Source organism: Ahaetulla prasina, chromosome 3, assembly GCF_028640845.1.
Source record: "Ahaetulla prasina isolate Xishuangbanna chromosome 3, ASM2864084v1, whole genome shotgun sequence".
Taxonomy (NCBI): Eukaryota; Metazoa; Chordata; class Lepidosauria; order Squamata; family Colubridae; genus Ahaetulla; species Ahaetulla prasina.
The window spans coordinates 208,582,863-208,598,380 of record NC_080541.1 but is presented as its reverse complement, the minus strand read 5'-3'; the positions used below and the strand labels follow the sequence as shown (position 1 = coordinate 208,598,380).

At 43.0% G+C, this 15,518-nt stretch overlaps 1 protein-coding gene across 3 annotated transcripts; it reads right to left on the bottom strand.

Annotated features, from left to right (window-relative positions):
* Positions 1 to 2,937: 2,937 nt before the first annotated feature.
* PFDN4 (prefoldin subunit 4) lies at positions 2,938 to 14,983 on the bottom strand. 3 transcript variants are annotated; one of them, XM_058178012.1, is made up of 4 exons: positions 14,730 to 14,983; positions 9,664 to 9,771; positions 4,760 to 4,900; positions 2,938 to 3,296 (listed from the first exon to the last, which is right to left on the bottom strand). In XM_058178012.1, exons 1-4 carry the CDS (start codon positions 14,751 to 14,753, stop codon positions 3,165 to 3,167), a joined length of 405 nt encoding a protein of 134 aa, XP_058033995.1. In that variant the 5' UTR covers positions 14,754 to 14,983; the 3' UTR covers positions 2,938 to 3,164. The 3 variants fall into 3 exon arrangements, with proteins under 3 accessions (XP_058033995.1, XP_058033994.1, XP_058033996.1); XM_058178011.1 differs by having other exon boundaries at positions 14,776 to 14,983; XM_058178013.1 differs by lacking the exon at positions 14,730 to 14,983 and adding an exon at positions 14,513 to 14,620.
* Between the last annotated feature and the right edge of the window lie 535 nt (positions 14,984 to 15,518).

Genomic DNA, 15,518 nt, shown 5'->3' with positions numbered 1-15,518 from the left:
TTCACTGATTATTAGCCTCTTGTTTCTGCAACTGTATGAAATCTACTTATATACATTGGTACCTCGGTACCCATCGTTAACTGGTTCTGGGAGCTGCAATGAGTACCAAAAATGATGAGTATTAAACAAATTTTTCCCATAAGGAACAATTTAGAGAGTCATAAGGCAGCCAGCACTGACAGGTTAGTACTAGGACAAAATTTTCGCATCAAAAGGTGTTAAGTACCAAATTTTATATGTTTCAAAGCAGATGAGTACCAAGGTACCACTGTATCTGTAAGTGGAATGTAGAAATCAATGTACATTTTACTAATTTAACTGTTGTGGGCAAAAAGGATGCCAGAAGACAACATTATAGTTCTAATCCAAAACTGTTATTAGCAATTCTTTGCCAAATGAAACTATTTTAGAGCAATAATTTTCTTCTTGAGATTTGGGATTGTCAGCACTGTAGTGCCATCTTTTGGACTGTCCAAGTAACAGCAATCTAATTTGCTGAGAAGAACAAAGAATTAATAGTCAGATCTTAGCAATTTTTAAAACTATAGGATTTTCTGTATGTACTGTATGTGTGCTTGATACTACTTATACATATGCTCCCGAGTGTCCTAAAAGCAAACTGCTCTCTCTCCAATTTTCTTAAAGTATTTAACTGTATTATTATACATTTATGTTCCTACATTAAAAAAAAACAATTAAAATAATAACATGGGAGGACAAAGTAGAAGTATAACGCTTTTATAGCAGAAGTGAAATATTATTATGATTAATAACATTTTTGGGAATTTTCATTTTAAAATGTGTATCTCATCACAAATACCTAGATATAATGCACTGGATACATCCTACAGATCATTCCAGAATTCCTTGCTAAACTAATCTAGATGCACATGAGGGACACCAAATTTGAACTCTAGTTTTTTTAAAAAAACACCTGAATGAGATCACTTCCTAAAACAAAAACAAAACGCCTTATTCTCTTTCATTTCTCCAGATCCTTATGTTTTCTTTAGAATACTTTATGACCAGTATAAAAAATACAATAAAAAGTAATAAAGCATCAAGTTGTATATACGGTAGATTTGTCGTAACATAAAAATTACATAGAATCTATGCAGCCTAAACAACTAACCTATAAACCCTATGATCTATGAAACTTGTCTACTTTGTTTACTGAATTTTGGTTGTTAAGTACGTTTAAAAATAAGAGGGCAGTATTTAATTTTGTAGTATACAATTTTAATATTAATATATGTGTGTGTGTGTGTGTGTGTGTGTTTTCTGAGGTTTTCGCAGCTGTTTGTATGTAGGTCTTTGGTTATTCGGGTTTTCTCCCACGTAAAATTGGAAGTGTCTTGGCGACGTTTCGACGAAGTCTCATTCATCATCTTCAGGCTTCAGCTTCGTGCTTCTGGGAGCAATGTGTAAATTTTCCTTTTCTAAACTGGCTGATGCTTTTTATCCCTAAAGCACTTGATCTCAGAGCAGAATCACACAACTTGTGCAAAAATATTATGGGCTGTGTCCTTTTAGTAATAAACAGGTGAAATCAATATCCAGCCTTTAAACCACTCAGTAAGAAGGAATGTTTTCCCAAGGGGCCATGTGAGAAACTGGAACTGTTGTGGAAGGCTGCTGCCACCTCCCCCTTGCTGCCCCCATGGTCTAGATAAGGAGGAAGGGCCCATGTGACCCACAGACCATAAAATGCTGAGAGATCTGTTGTATATTATCTGCTTCAGAAAAGGAGGAGCTTAAAAAAATACAAGCCACTTAAGTCTATTTTCCCTTCTCTGTGTTGGTAGATTCTAAAGAATCTTATTGGTGTTGAATCTGTGCTCTTAAAAGGACTCATCTGTATCTATAAAAATAAAATTATGTTAACTGTTGGCCGGTCCAATTACATCATCAATGTACAGTAAATTTCTGGGGTTTGCGTTAGTCCCTTTTGAGGTTCCATATCAGCTTTCTTTTCTTTAACCATCCTAGTTTACTTAAGTGTTCAGATCAGAACCCATAGGTAGTAAACTTGTACTCACAGATTAATTCCAATTGTCGTATTTCTCCAGTGATTAGTAATTCACTGGAATTTAAAGTAACTCTGATTCAAGTTGTTAGTATTCTGGACCAGGACTGGGTTTCAACGCTTGGCAAGTCTTCTAGCCTCAAGGCTGCATTAGATACACACCATATACAGTGTTGAATTGTGCCTCAGAGTTTGTTTTCTATGGGTGCATTACTTGGAACACTGACATTTAGCCTTAAGGAAAGCTGATTGAATCAGTTTGTAGGTTGTAAATTATAAAGATGGATCTAATTTAATTCCTTACATTTGCACTGTAAGTTTGGCTTGAAATACCTTGATTACTGCCAGAATGAATTTCCCTCATTTCCATAAAATTTTGATTGCAATGCTTCTCTGTACCTTCAATGTGGCATAGGTAGTTTGAGCATTTAATTTCCTTTTGCTTTGGAAGAGAGATACTGTACTTACATGGCTTAACTTATTCAACTATATAATTAACTGATCATTTGTCCCTTCAACTTTTGGGGAAAAAAATCCAAATGGGGTTTTTCCACAATTAATACACAAATGTTCACTTTTACAAAATAATGCTAATTTTCTTGAAGTAATTTCAAAATTACTCCAAACTTTGAGATTGAGTTAAATGATACTTGAAAATCAACAAATATAGCATATAGTTAACAAAGCAAGTGCATATTTTTCCTCTTGGAAAGAATCTTCTGTTGAATTAGGCTGTTCTTCAAAACTGATTTTTAAGCTTTCCTAACTCTTTCAATGATGCATTTTGGGTGATAATTTTCGTTAAATATTAAAACTGTAATCTGTGCTTGTTCTCAATGAACTGTCTTGCACTAACGTTTAAAAATGTATTTTTTCTAAAATGTACTTATATAATAGGCATGAAAAGAGAATGTATTTCTGTGAGCTTTATTACTTTTTTCAGTAAACTTGTAAGCACCCACCTTTAATAACACACCAGAGAATTTGGATAAATTTGTTTAAACATATAAATAAGAATGTATGTAATTAAATACATGAAACAAAAATGTAATTTAAAGAAAAGCGGGGTTTCTCAAAAAATGGACCATGAAGCAAAAATAATTAGTACAAAAACTTCCAATACTATTTCTATTCCTATTTAATTATCGTCTGCCTCGAGATTTATATTGTTGCCAAACTTTGCATAAAGCTGGACTTTAAGATCTGATAGTATTCTTTGGATGGATTCCACTTGTGCTTCCAAAGTTCCAATTTCTTCCTGTAAGTTTTTCTGGCAAAGAAAAATAAATGGAAAAATGTTAATTAAAGATTTCAAGGAAACATTTTCCCTTCCAAACATTCCTCTATTACAGCAAATCAATAAAGATTCTGCGTGACCTTAAAGATTAGCACATTTGTTAATGGCTAAAACAGCTTTTTTCCCTTTATTGATTAGACTTCTGATTCAGAAGATCACGAGTTACAGTCAGTTCTTAAAAATATGAATCAATCAGACCACCTTATATGCATACTTAAAATATTTCACCCAATTTGAAGGGTTTTTTTGTATATTATTATTTTTACCATGGGTGTTTTAATGTTACTCTAGCATAAATGCTTTATCTGGACAACACTGTATATGAATTACTATGTGGTCCAGAAAGCAACAATTAGAATGGACCATGGAGCCATTCGTAAGTTCAAAACTAGAAAAGCAGTGCACCAAAGTTAAATACTGTCATTCTATAAATTCAATGTATATGCTGGACTTACTGTGAGACTGAAAGAAACAGAAAATGTTAGTCACGACCTTTAAGGCGCTCCATGGCTTAGGACCTGGGTACTTACGGGACCGCCTGCTGCTACCACATGCCTCCCACCGACCCGTACGCTCTCACAGAGAGGGACTCCTCAGGGTGCCGTCCGCCAAACAATGTTGGCTGGCGGCCCCCAGGGGACGGGCCTTCTCTGTGGGGGCTCCCACACTCTGGAACGAACTCCCCCCGGGCTTACGCCAGATATCTGACCTTCGGACATTCCGTCGCGAACTGAAAACATATCTCTTTATTCGCGCGGGGCTGGCTTGAATGGAATTTTAAACTCAAATTTTTAGCAATTTTAATGGGGTTTTTGGTTTTATGGTAAATTTCTTAAATTTTTCAGGCTCATTTAATAAGTTTTTAATTGATATTTTAACTTTGTATACTGTTCTTTGTTGGTTTTATTCTGCCTGTACACCGCCCTGAGTCCTTCGGGAGAAGGGCGGTATAAAAATCAAATAAATAAATAAATAAATAAATAAATAAATAAATAAAATGGTGTTAACATTGCCAGGAAAAAGAAAACATACAGATATGCTGATGATATTATTTTAGTGGCTGGAAAGAAGAAAGTCTTCATGAATCTTTTGTTGAAGTTGAAAAATGAGAGTGAAAAAAACCAATCTTATGCTCAATATCAGAGAACATCACATTGATGACAAAGATGCACAGTGCCAAGTCATGGTTTTCATAGCTGCGAAAGTTGGCAATCAGAAAGACTGAACAAAAACAACAAATCAATGTCTTTGAACTGTGATGCTGAGAAATTGTGAGAGCAAGAAAAACAAGTGATTTATTTCTAGATACAATAGAAGAAAGAAGACTACCTGAAAAAATATTTGCCAGTTTCCCTCCCCAACCCCCCAACCCCCCATCTTTTCTTCCTGCAATATCTTAAAAGAGCCACAGAAGTAGCACAAGGAACAGAACATACCTTTGCCTCCTCCAACATCTCTTCTGTTTCAACTTGGGGGTGACTAATGAAGACATCTCCAATTTGATATGGTATCAATAATGAATCATCGTCAAGCACCAGAATGTCATCACAAGCATCTTGCAGGTTCTGGAGCTGTTTCTGTGTTTAAGAAATCAAATTATTTTCCCACCAATTTAGGCATCATCATGATATGGATTGTAATTCAATTTAGGATAAACCATTATATGTTCATGCACGCACATTCACACACATGTATGTATGTTGTAATCCTAAACTAGCTGTGACTATCTAAGAAACAGCTTCGGAACAAAATTCAAAAGAGTAGAATCAGCTAGGCCTACCAGCTATCTCTCAAAACTGAAAAATATAAATTTAAGTGATTAAAATACAGTGATAGGCTTTAATGGCATATGAACTGTCAATATGATTCTACAAGGCGAGCGGATTTAAACTGATTTTGAAACACCCAGTCTCATGATTCAATTTGGTGACCTGATGGAATTGATTTTAATTTCCACATGGTCATAATAGATTTCGTCCTCTCTATTATTTTTTACCACCTAAAGGACGTCTATGGACCGCCTGCTGGGGGGGGGACCTTTTTAAGACCCTGCTCCCCCCCCCTCGGATTTTGGGAGAGACATGGCTTAGCGGCTGAGCGGCCTTGCCTGGTGGATGTCCCTGGCCTAACAGTGTAACAGCTTCCCCCTTCCTTCCTTAACCACCCCTCGGGACTGTAGAATGAGGGGTTGGTGAAAACGACTGAATTATGGCGGTGTTATTCATCTACCGCCCAAGAACTATTCCTCAACTGTGCCTACCCGGAATTATCAATTATCATCTTGACTGGTCCAGGATGGGCTTGTTTGCTGGACTCTTAGTATGCGGACTTTTACAGCGGCCGACCTTCTTGCCCTGCGAGATTCCCCTCTCTCGCGGGTTTGGCCCCCTACACTATCGAGGGCCCATCTTGAGGACGGGTTTTGGAACCCCGAGAGGTGGCATGCCAAAAATAGGAGACTTAGGGGATTTTTAATTAATTGTTTTAATCGTTTTTAAGGGAGTTTTAATGGGAATTTTAATGGGAATTTTAATGCGGGGGTGGATGGGTGGGGAAAACCCGTCAGGAGGGGCTAGGTCCACCATGTGTTCGCGGCGGTAACTTAATAGGTCCTGGGGTTATGGCGAGGGTGTCGTTCCAGTTTGTCAGGGTCGAGTTATTACTACGGTAAGTGGGAGAGGCAGATATGACGGAAGGGGGCCACATCAGGTCTCGGGGCTCGTCCTCGCTGTTTACGAGCGATTGCGTGCTCCGGCCCCCCAGAAATTTCCCGTGACCCGAGTGGCCAGAGTAATCGGGACCTGGGCCTCCGGCTGATGTTATGTAATGCCAGGTCCGCTGTTAATAAAGCCCCCCTCATTGCAGATCTCATTCAGGAAGGGACCATGGACGTTATGGGCATTACGGAGACCTGGTTGGGCACCAAGGGGGTCCCCTAGTGGAGATGTGCCCACCAGGCTTCCGAGCATTCCATCAGCCGAGGGCCCAGGGTAGGGGTGGAGGGGTGGCGGTTATTATTAAGGAGAGTCTCGAGCCGAGGGAAACCACTGTGCCTCAGATAGCTGGGTGTGAATCCCTCTTCGTGAAGTGGGGTCGTAGAACTCAGGTGGGCTTGTTGATCACGTACCTGGCTCCTTGCTGCGTGACTACAGCCCTGCCTGAGCTGTTGGAGTTGCTGGCCGGGCTGGCAGTTGAAACCCCCAGACTGTTGGTCATGGGGGATTTCAATTTGCCATCAGCCCGCGTAGCATCTTCGGCAGCTCAGGAGTTCATGGCTTCCATGACGGCCATGGACCTGATTCAGTTAATTGACGGCCCTACCCACGTCGGGGGAGGTACCCTAGATCTGATTTTTATCTCTGGCCAGTGGTCTAATGATCTGGTTTTAAATGATTTAGTTGTTGAACCTTTGTCATGGTCAGATCATTTTCTCCTTCGTCTAGACTTTCTGACCGCTACCCACCACCGCAGGGAGACGGAACCAATGCGCTGGTTCCGTCCCAGGCGCCTGATGGACCCGGAGAGGTTCCTGACGGAGCTTGGGCCGTTCCCCGAGCACCTGGCCCACGACTCGACTGAAGAGCTAGTTGCGGCCTGGGAACGGGCCGCGGCTGGAGCTTTGGACCGTGTCGTGCCTTTGCGGCCTCTGACCCGGCGTCGGTCTCAACCAGCTCCTTGGTTCTCCGAGGAGCTGAGGAGATGAAGCGCCGGAGAAGACGCCTAGAGAGTGCCTGGAGATCCAGCCGCTCTGAGGCTGACGGACACTAGTTAGGTCCTATAGTAGGACCTACCTAGTGGCAATGAGGGCTGCGGCTCACGCTTCCTCCTCATTGCGGCGGCAGATAACCGCCCGGCCGCCCTGTTTCGGGTGACCCGCTCTCTCCTTCAACAGGAGGGGCGGGAGGACCCCCTACAAGGGCGTGCCGAGGAGTTTAACGGTTATCTATACGACAAAATCGTTCAGCTTCGGGACGGATTGGATCAAAATTGGGTAGATCCAGGCGAGGGTTCTGAGGCCCGTCTTGTTGAGGTGGTTTGGGATGACTTTGATCCTGTGACTCCCGAGGACATGGACAGGTTGCTGGGTAGGCTGAACGCCACCACATGTTTACTGGATCCGTGTCCCTCCTGGTTAGTACTGGCTACTCAGGAGGTGACGCGAGGCTGGCTCCAGGGGATTACAAATGCTTCTTTGCGGGAGGGGGTCTTTCCCGCGGCCTTGAAAGAGGCAGTGGTGAGACCCCTCCTCAAGAAGCCTTCCCTGGACCCAGCTGTTTTAGGGAACTACCGGCCAGTCTCCAATCTTCGCTCCACGGCGAAGGTTGTTGAGAGTGTGGTGGCATGTCAGCTACCCCAGTACCTGGATGAAGCTGTCTATCTAGACCCGTTCCAGTCCGGCTTCCGGCCCGGATACAGTACGGAGACAGCTTTGGTCGCACTGGTGGATGATCTCTGGAGGGCCAGGGATAGGGGTTATTCCTCTGCCCTGGTCCTATTAGATCTCTCAGCGGCTTTTGATACCATCGACCATGGTATCCTGCTGCGCCGGTTGGAGGGGTTGGGAGTGGAGGCACCGTTTATCGGTGGTTCTCCTCCTACCTCTCTGATCGGACGCAGACGGTGTTGACAGGGGGGCAGAGATCGACTCCAAGGTGCCTCATGTGTGGGGTGCCGCAGGGGTCGATTCTCTCACCCCTCCTGTTCAACATCTATATGAAGCCGCTGGGTGAGATCATCAGTGGCTTTGGGGTGAGATATCAACTGTACGCTGATGATACCCAGCTGTACTTTTCCACCCCGGGCCACCCCAGTGAAGCTGTCAGTGCTGTCCCGGTGTCTGGAGGCCGACGGGTCTGGATGGGGAGGAACAGGCTCAAACTTAATCCTCCAAGACGGAGTGGCTGTGGATGCGGGCACCTCGGTACAGTCAGCTGCAGATGCGGCTGTCTGTCGGGGGTGAATCATTGGCCCCGATGGAGAAGGTACGCAACTTGGGCGTGCTCCTGGATGGTCGGTTGTCCTTTGAAGACCATTTGGCAACCGTCTCCAGGAGAGCATTTTACCAGGTTCGCCTGATCCGCCAGTTGCGTCCTTCCTGGACCGGGATGCCTTATGCACAGTCACTCATGCTCGTTACCTCTCGCCTGGACTACTGCAATGCTCTCTACATGGGGCTCCCTTGAAGAGCACCGGAGACTTCAGCTAGTTCAGAACGCGGCTGCGCGGGTTATTGAGGAGCGTCTCGGGCTCCCATATAACACCTATCCTGCGCAGACTGCACTGGCTACCTGTTGTTTTCGGTGCGCTTCAAGGTATTGGTTACCACCTTTAAAGCGCTCCATGGCTTAGGACCGGCTATCTACGGACCGCCTACTGCCGGCTTCTATCTCCCATCGTCCGATGCGTTCCCACAGAGAGGACTCCTCAGGGTGCCGTCAGCCAAACAGTGTCGACTGGCGGCCCCAGGGGAGGGCCTTCTCTGTGGGGGCTCACCCTGTGGAACGAACTTCCCCTCGGACTTCGACAATTACCTGACCTTAGGACCTTTCGCCGCGAACTTAAAACTTATTTATTCCGTATGGCTGGACTAGCCTGATTCTTATTTTTATTGGATGGGTTTTTAAAATTCTGTGATTTTATGGGGAAGTACGTTTTTTAATATTTTGGGCATTTAAATTAGTTTTTTAAGGGATGTTTTTAATTATTGTATGTATGTATATTTTATCTGCCTGTTCACCGCCCTGAGTCCTTCGGGAGAAGGGCGGTATACAAATTAAAATATTATTATTATTATTATTATGACAAAGTCCTTACTTAGATTTAAAATGTTCTCTTAACAATATGGCTGTATGGTTGGCTTATTCTTAAAAAAAACTATCCATGTTCAGAGAAATGTAGAATATGACAGAACATTGAAAGAGTCTCTCTCTTGCAGGGGAAAAGTAAAGTATGGTTATGTTTAATTTTGTGGGGGAAAAATGAGTTACTATCCTGAGATAACATTTGTACAGCATTCAACTCCCAGCAATTCTGAAAACCTTTGTAGCCCATTTGAGGTCACATCAAACTTTACCTAACACAATTAGCCAAAAGAAGAAATATATGCCAATAATATTATAACCTGGTAGAAGAAATATTTCTGCAGCAAATTTCTTCCCACTCTGCTAAATCAGTGATAGAAACCTCAGCTTCTACTATTTGTTCTCCTGAATACCACTGGCATACAAATGAACCAAAGCATTAAGGCTTGGGATGGTAGCGCACATATTTTTGCCAATTATCCTTATAGGAAAAAAAATATTTATTTGATTTGATTTGATAATTGTCTGTTTTCGGTTACCTTCTTATCGTCTATGTCTTCTTTTATTTCTGTAATTCTACTGGTGTTTCTAGCAAACTTGTTGATTTTCTGCTGATCTTCAAAAGTAACATTAACGTCTTCTGCCGCCTATACAAAAACAAAAGAGCTCCTCAAATATAGTGCCTATGAATAATAATCCAATTTTTTCAGTTAAACTAGGTTACATCATACACACCATTATTTCAGCTTGTCAGAGAATAATCAGGTTATGTTCTAAGACAGGAAGTGATCACATATTCAATATAGAGAAGATGTTGACAGAATGAAAGCTTAAAATTGACAGACAAGGATTACAGGGGGAGTATAAGGAAAAGTCCTTAGGATATTTGCATACACAATTGTAACCATAGGAAACACCTGAGATCATAAACAAAACAAGTCATAGTGCCTGATTCACATATAGCATTAAACTAAGGCATATTTAGCTGACCAAATCAAAATAGCTAAAGGTCTGCATATAATGCTAAATACAACAGATGTCTCACATTACTACAATAAAAGGCAAGCAAATCTCATTATGGCTTAATGTTATCATGCTACAGTTGAACTTTGCCAATACTTTAAATTGATATGGCATGGGGATAGAGGGGACAGACTAATGAATAAATAGGAGAACTGCATGTCCCTAAAAATAGAAAATACACAACAAATCAACTGCAATAGAAAAATAATCAGAGTTCCTTACTCTCACAACATATGGACAGACTCAACCATATTTTCAAGGGGAAAACAGTGAGCATTCTAGGTCAAACTAAATCCAAAACACTAGGTAATTCCTGGCAGACCAATCAGCCATCAATAGACACATAGAAATAAAGCATATTTACATGTCGGTCAAAAGAGACAACAATGAGCGAAGAAGGGAACAAAAAAAGACCATCACCTCTAATAGCAGCATTCATTTAAGCAGGCATTAACACCACACTATCAAGCAGAAAACAATATCCTACTCAATAGGATAAGGAGAAAACCATACCCCAACACTGGAAGAGCAAGCTATTGTACATAAACAGGGACCAATCCCCTGATAATGTTACCTAGGCAGGTAATGTAATGCCTACAAGCAAGCAACCAAACTCAGAAAGAGCACCAAGAACTCCACAGAATATTCCACTACTCGGAAAAATAAAGCAAACAAATAAAAAGGTCAGAAGAGCAGACTAAAGATGGAAGAATGAATTGGTTTTCTCCCCCAATAATTTGGAGCAAAGAAAAGTAATCCCAAGATTAGCATCAATCTAAAGTAGTCTAGTTAGACTGTAGGGGTATCAAACTCGATTTCATTGAGGGCCGCATCAGGGTTGTGTTTGACATCGGGGGTGGGGGGGTGGGGGGGTGGCATGCTCAGGGTGGGCATGGTCAGCTCAACATGACTCGTGCTGGGGGCACCTGTGATGGCCTGAGCACTCTGCCAGTGAAAACGGGTTCCCAAGCTCCATTTTCACCTGCAATTGCCTCCTGCAACCCTCTGCCAGCGAAAACAGAGCTCGGGAGGGCCTTCGCTGTTTCCAGGGCAGCCCCGCCAGCCAGATCTAGCACCCCGTAGGCCACATCCTGTGGGCCTTGAGTTTGACACCCCTGATTTAATGCATATTTCTTCAACCTCATGCTTTATTGCTTTGCAGTTTGACTGAAACTGGCCTTGAATACTTATTGAAAAGTTTTATAAAATTAGTTTTACTGAAAAATCCATTTTTCTCAATACAATTAAACAAATAACCAAAAGATTAGTGAGGGAATACATGAAAACTTATATTCTCCTTTTATGCTTTTGATTTTAAAGCATAACTTAAACCAGCCACCTAGGAGAAAAAGTTTTGGCTTTGTTGAAAAAGTGTTGGTCAATGAATTCATCCTAATGAGTTTATTATGTTCATATCCTGGAAAGCCTTTTTGGCAGGGAGTAATTGGTGATTGCTTTATTCCCAGTTGTTTGGGTTTTTTATAGAATAGAATAGAATAGAATAGAATAGAATAGAATAGAATAGAATAGAATAGAATAGAATAGAATAGAATAGAATAGAATAGATTTTTTTATTGGCCAAGTGTGATTGGACACACTAGGAATTTGTCTTGGTGCATATGCTCTCAGTGTACATAAAAGAAAAGATACCTTCATCAAGGTACAACATAACACTTAATGATAGTCATAGGGCACAAATTTAACACTTAATGATACAACACTTAATGATAGTCATAGGCTACAAATAAGCAATCAGGAAACAATATCAGTATAAATCATAAGGATACAAGCAACAAGGTTACAGTCATAAGTGGAAGGAGATGTGTGATGGAAATGATGGGAAGATTAATAGTGCAAATTTAGTAAATAGTTTGACAGTGTTGAGGGAATTATTTGTTTAGAAGAGTGATGGCGTTTGGGGAAAAAACTGTTCTTCCAATAGAAGAGAATATATGTAGTTCATCATTCAACTATGGAATCCTTGGTGCTGAACTTGGTTGTTTGCTTGTAAATCTTTCATTAGCGAGGAAACTATAACATCTGCAAAGCAAACAGCCAAGCTTGGAGAGCACTAAGGACTGTATAGTTGTTACCTTTTAATCCTGTTTACAGTCATGAGAGTTTCTAGCCCCCTCAACCAAATATTAACCAGGTTGGTGGCATGGGAACAAAGTGAGTGCACAGTGACACAAGCCCTGTCCTATTTATTTTTATCCTACCTTTATTTTATTTTTTATCCATTCAAGATGATGTACATATAGGATGCTCTATTTTTCCCCCCACAATAATCCTATGAGTTGGGTTGGGCTGAGAAAAAGTGACTGGCCCCAAAGTCACCCTACTAGCTTTTATTACACTCAGTCTCCCAGTTTCTGGCCCAACACCTGAAGCACACAACCCCACAATCTGCTGCCTTTTGGTTCTGTGAGTCAAAACAGCGCACCTACGCATCAAAGGGACAAAGCTCACACCCGGCAGTTGCAATGAGCTCCCCAATAGCACCACCGGGTTCCCCAATGCTTGGCTTCCAAGCATCGGCCAAGTGCTGCTACTTCCTGAGGTAACAGAGCTGAAAGGGACCTTGGAGGTCATCTAGTCAATCCCCTGCTCACGCAGGAGACCTATGCACATGGGGGAGGAATGCCAGTAGCTTACATAAGTCTACGGCCCACGACCAGACTTTGATATTGGAAGAAGCGGAGCCTGTATACATTCCCAAACTAAAGGGGGGGGGGGACCGGACGAAGCCTCTTTTCAGTTGAGCTGGACTCCTTGATATCCTTTTTGTACTGTCCATGGGGTTTTCCTGGATCATAAAGAAAGCTAGGGAGTGCCAGAAAAACATCTACTTCTGCTTCATTGATTATGCTAAAGCCTTTGATTGTGTGGATCACAACAAATTGTGGCAAGTTCTTAAAGAGATGGGAGTACCAGACCATCTTATTTGTCTCCTGAGAAACCTGTATGCGGGTCAAGAAGACACAGTGAGAACTAGACACGGAACCACTGATTGGTTCAAAATTGGGAAAGGAATCCGGCAAGGCTGTATACTATCACCCTACCTATTTAACTTATATGCAGAACACATAATGAGAAAGGCGGGGCTAGACAAATCAAAAATTGGAATTAAGATTGCCGGAAGAAATATCAACAACCTCAGATATGCAGATGATATCACTCTAATGGCAGAAAGCGAAGACGAACTAAAAAGTCTCTTGATGCGGGTGAAGGAGGAGAGTGCAAAAGTTGGCTTGAAACTCAACATTAAGAAAACAAAAATCATGGCATCCGTCCCTTTCAATTCCTGGCAGATAGATGGTGAAGAAATAGAGGTAGTGACAGATTTTATTTTCCTGGGCTCCAAGATCACTGCAGATGGGGACTGCAGCCAAGAAATTAAAAGACGTTTGCTCCTGGGGAGGAAAGCTATGGCAAATCTAGACAGCGTACTAAAAAGCAGAGACATCACCCTGCCAACAAAAGTGCGTATAGTCAAGGCTATGGTTTTCCCAGTTGCAATGTATGGCTGTGAAGGTTGGACCATAAGAAAGGCTGAGCGCCAAAGAATTGAGGCCTTTGAACTCTGGTGCTGGAGAAGACTCCTGAGAGTCCCTTGGACTGCAAGGCGAACAAACAAGTCAGTCCTAGAAGAGATCAACCCTGACTGCTTTGTAGAAGGCCAGATCATGAAGATGAAACTCAAATCCTTTGGCCACCTAATGAGAAAGAAGGACTCACTGGAGAAGAACCTAATGCTGGGAAAAATTGAGGGCAAAAGAAGAAAGGGAAGACAGAGAACGAGGTGGCTGGATGGAGTCACTGAAGCAGTAGGCATGAGTTTAAATGGACTCCAGAGGATGGTAGAGGACAGGAAGGCCTGGACGAATGTTGTCCATGGGGTCGCGATGAATTGGACACAACTTCGCAACTAACAACCTTGATATTCCCCAGACTAATTTATCTGCTGGGGACCAGGAAAATGGTTTAATCATGCCTCTTTTTTGGGGGGAGAAGGGCTGGAAACTTTTCCAACCTCCCAGCCTAGGATTTCCTCGTGGTCTCCACTCCCTGTCCCCTGGTGAGCCTGGTTCAGCCAACAGTCAGAATCACGTGACGCTTCAGCGGCTTCAGATGCCCTAAAACGCCCAGCGGTCCCTTCAGCCTGAGCTGTACGGCGCCCTCTGCAGGCGGCGGAGAGTTTTACGCCGCCGAATGAGGCCCCGCCTCTGCGCCATCCCACCTCGCAACCCCTTCCAAACGCTGAGGGCGCCAGGTTGGGAGTAGAGGCTGTTTTACCGGACGCCGCGCTCATTTCAGGGCAAAAAAAAAAATAGGGGTTTCCCTCCCCCTTCCCCTTCCACGCGCCTCCATTTCGGGCAGGTCACGCCGTTCACGGCCTCCGCCTGTCCAGGCCTAAGGCCTCCCCGCCGGACGCTCTCCGGCCTCCTCCCGCTCCTCAGCTTCCACTGAGGAAAACGCCGGAGAAAGCATCACGGAGGGGGAGGAGGGGGGAGAGGTAAGACAGTAGAACAGCCGCCACTCCGCCCCGACTTCGCTCTCCTGCCCTCCCCAGCCCTCTCACCGCTTTCTTCATGGTGGCCGCCATGTTGTAGGACTAAACCACCTACTCCGTTCTCGACGGGGAGGTTTCCCATTTGGCCGAGTCTCTCTGCATATATATTTCCTTCCTACTGTCTCTCCTGCGCCTCCTCGTCCGAGTTGCGGTGAAAAGGAGCGGCTTCGGCGTTCAGTTTGAGAAAACACGCACGTTCAGTTTGAGGAAAGACGCCACTTCAACAAAGACGCTTCAAGGATAGGTGGTATGGCCCAAAAGAGGGTGTAGAGGAGGAGGAGGACGGACAAGCAGCGGGAGGTTGGAAAATTTTTGGCAGGTTGTGATGCTGGCGAGAACCGGCAGAGGGCGCAGCGTCCTTGTTAATGATGGAAAAAGGAAGGAAAAAAACTTATATTTTGCAAGCTAGTAATAAAGGGAAATTATTTTCTCCATTCAAGTGTACCCAGCACATGAGCATAACCCTGCAGCTGCTTTTATTTACTTACCTACCTATTTGATTTTTAGTTCATTTTTATTACTTTACGTATTTATTTTATCCAAGATGGCAAATTTATAACACTCCTTCCTCCCCCTGTGTGGCGTGTTAGGGTTGAAAAAGAGTGCCTTGGGATGATTTAATTTATTTTACCAATAAAGGAGATTATTTGTAGCTCAGGGTTGAAATGAGGGCCCTTGATGCTCTCTGAACTTGGTGGTTTTTCCTGCAAACGTTTCATTACCCAACCAGGTAACATCATCAGTGTGATGGTGTTGAGTGAGGTTTGCTCTCTCCACTCCTTATTAGCACTGATGATC

What these genes read in the sequence shown, in the direction of transcription:
- PFDN4 (XM_058178011.1), bottom strand. Translation starts at nt 14,802, where the DNA reads ATGGGAAACCTCCCCGTCGAGAACGGA. An exon ending in ACCTCCCCGTCGAGAACGGA is followed by an intron (nt 9,772 to 14,775) that starts GTAGGTGGTTTA and finishes GTTTTTGTATAG; the next exon opens with GCGGCAGAAGACGTTAATGT. An exon ending in AAGACATAGACGATAAGAAG is followed by an intron (nt 4,901 to 9,663) that starts GTAACCGAAAAC and finishes TCTTAAACACAG; the next exon opens with AAACAGCTCCAGAACCTGCA.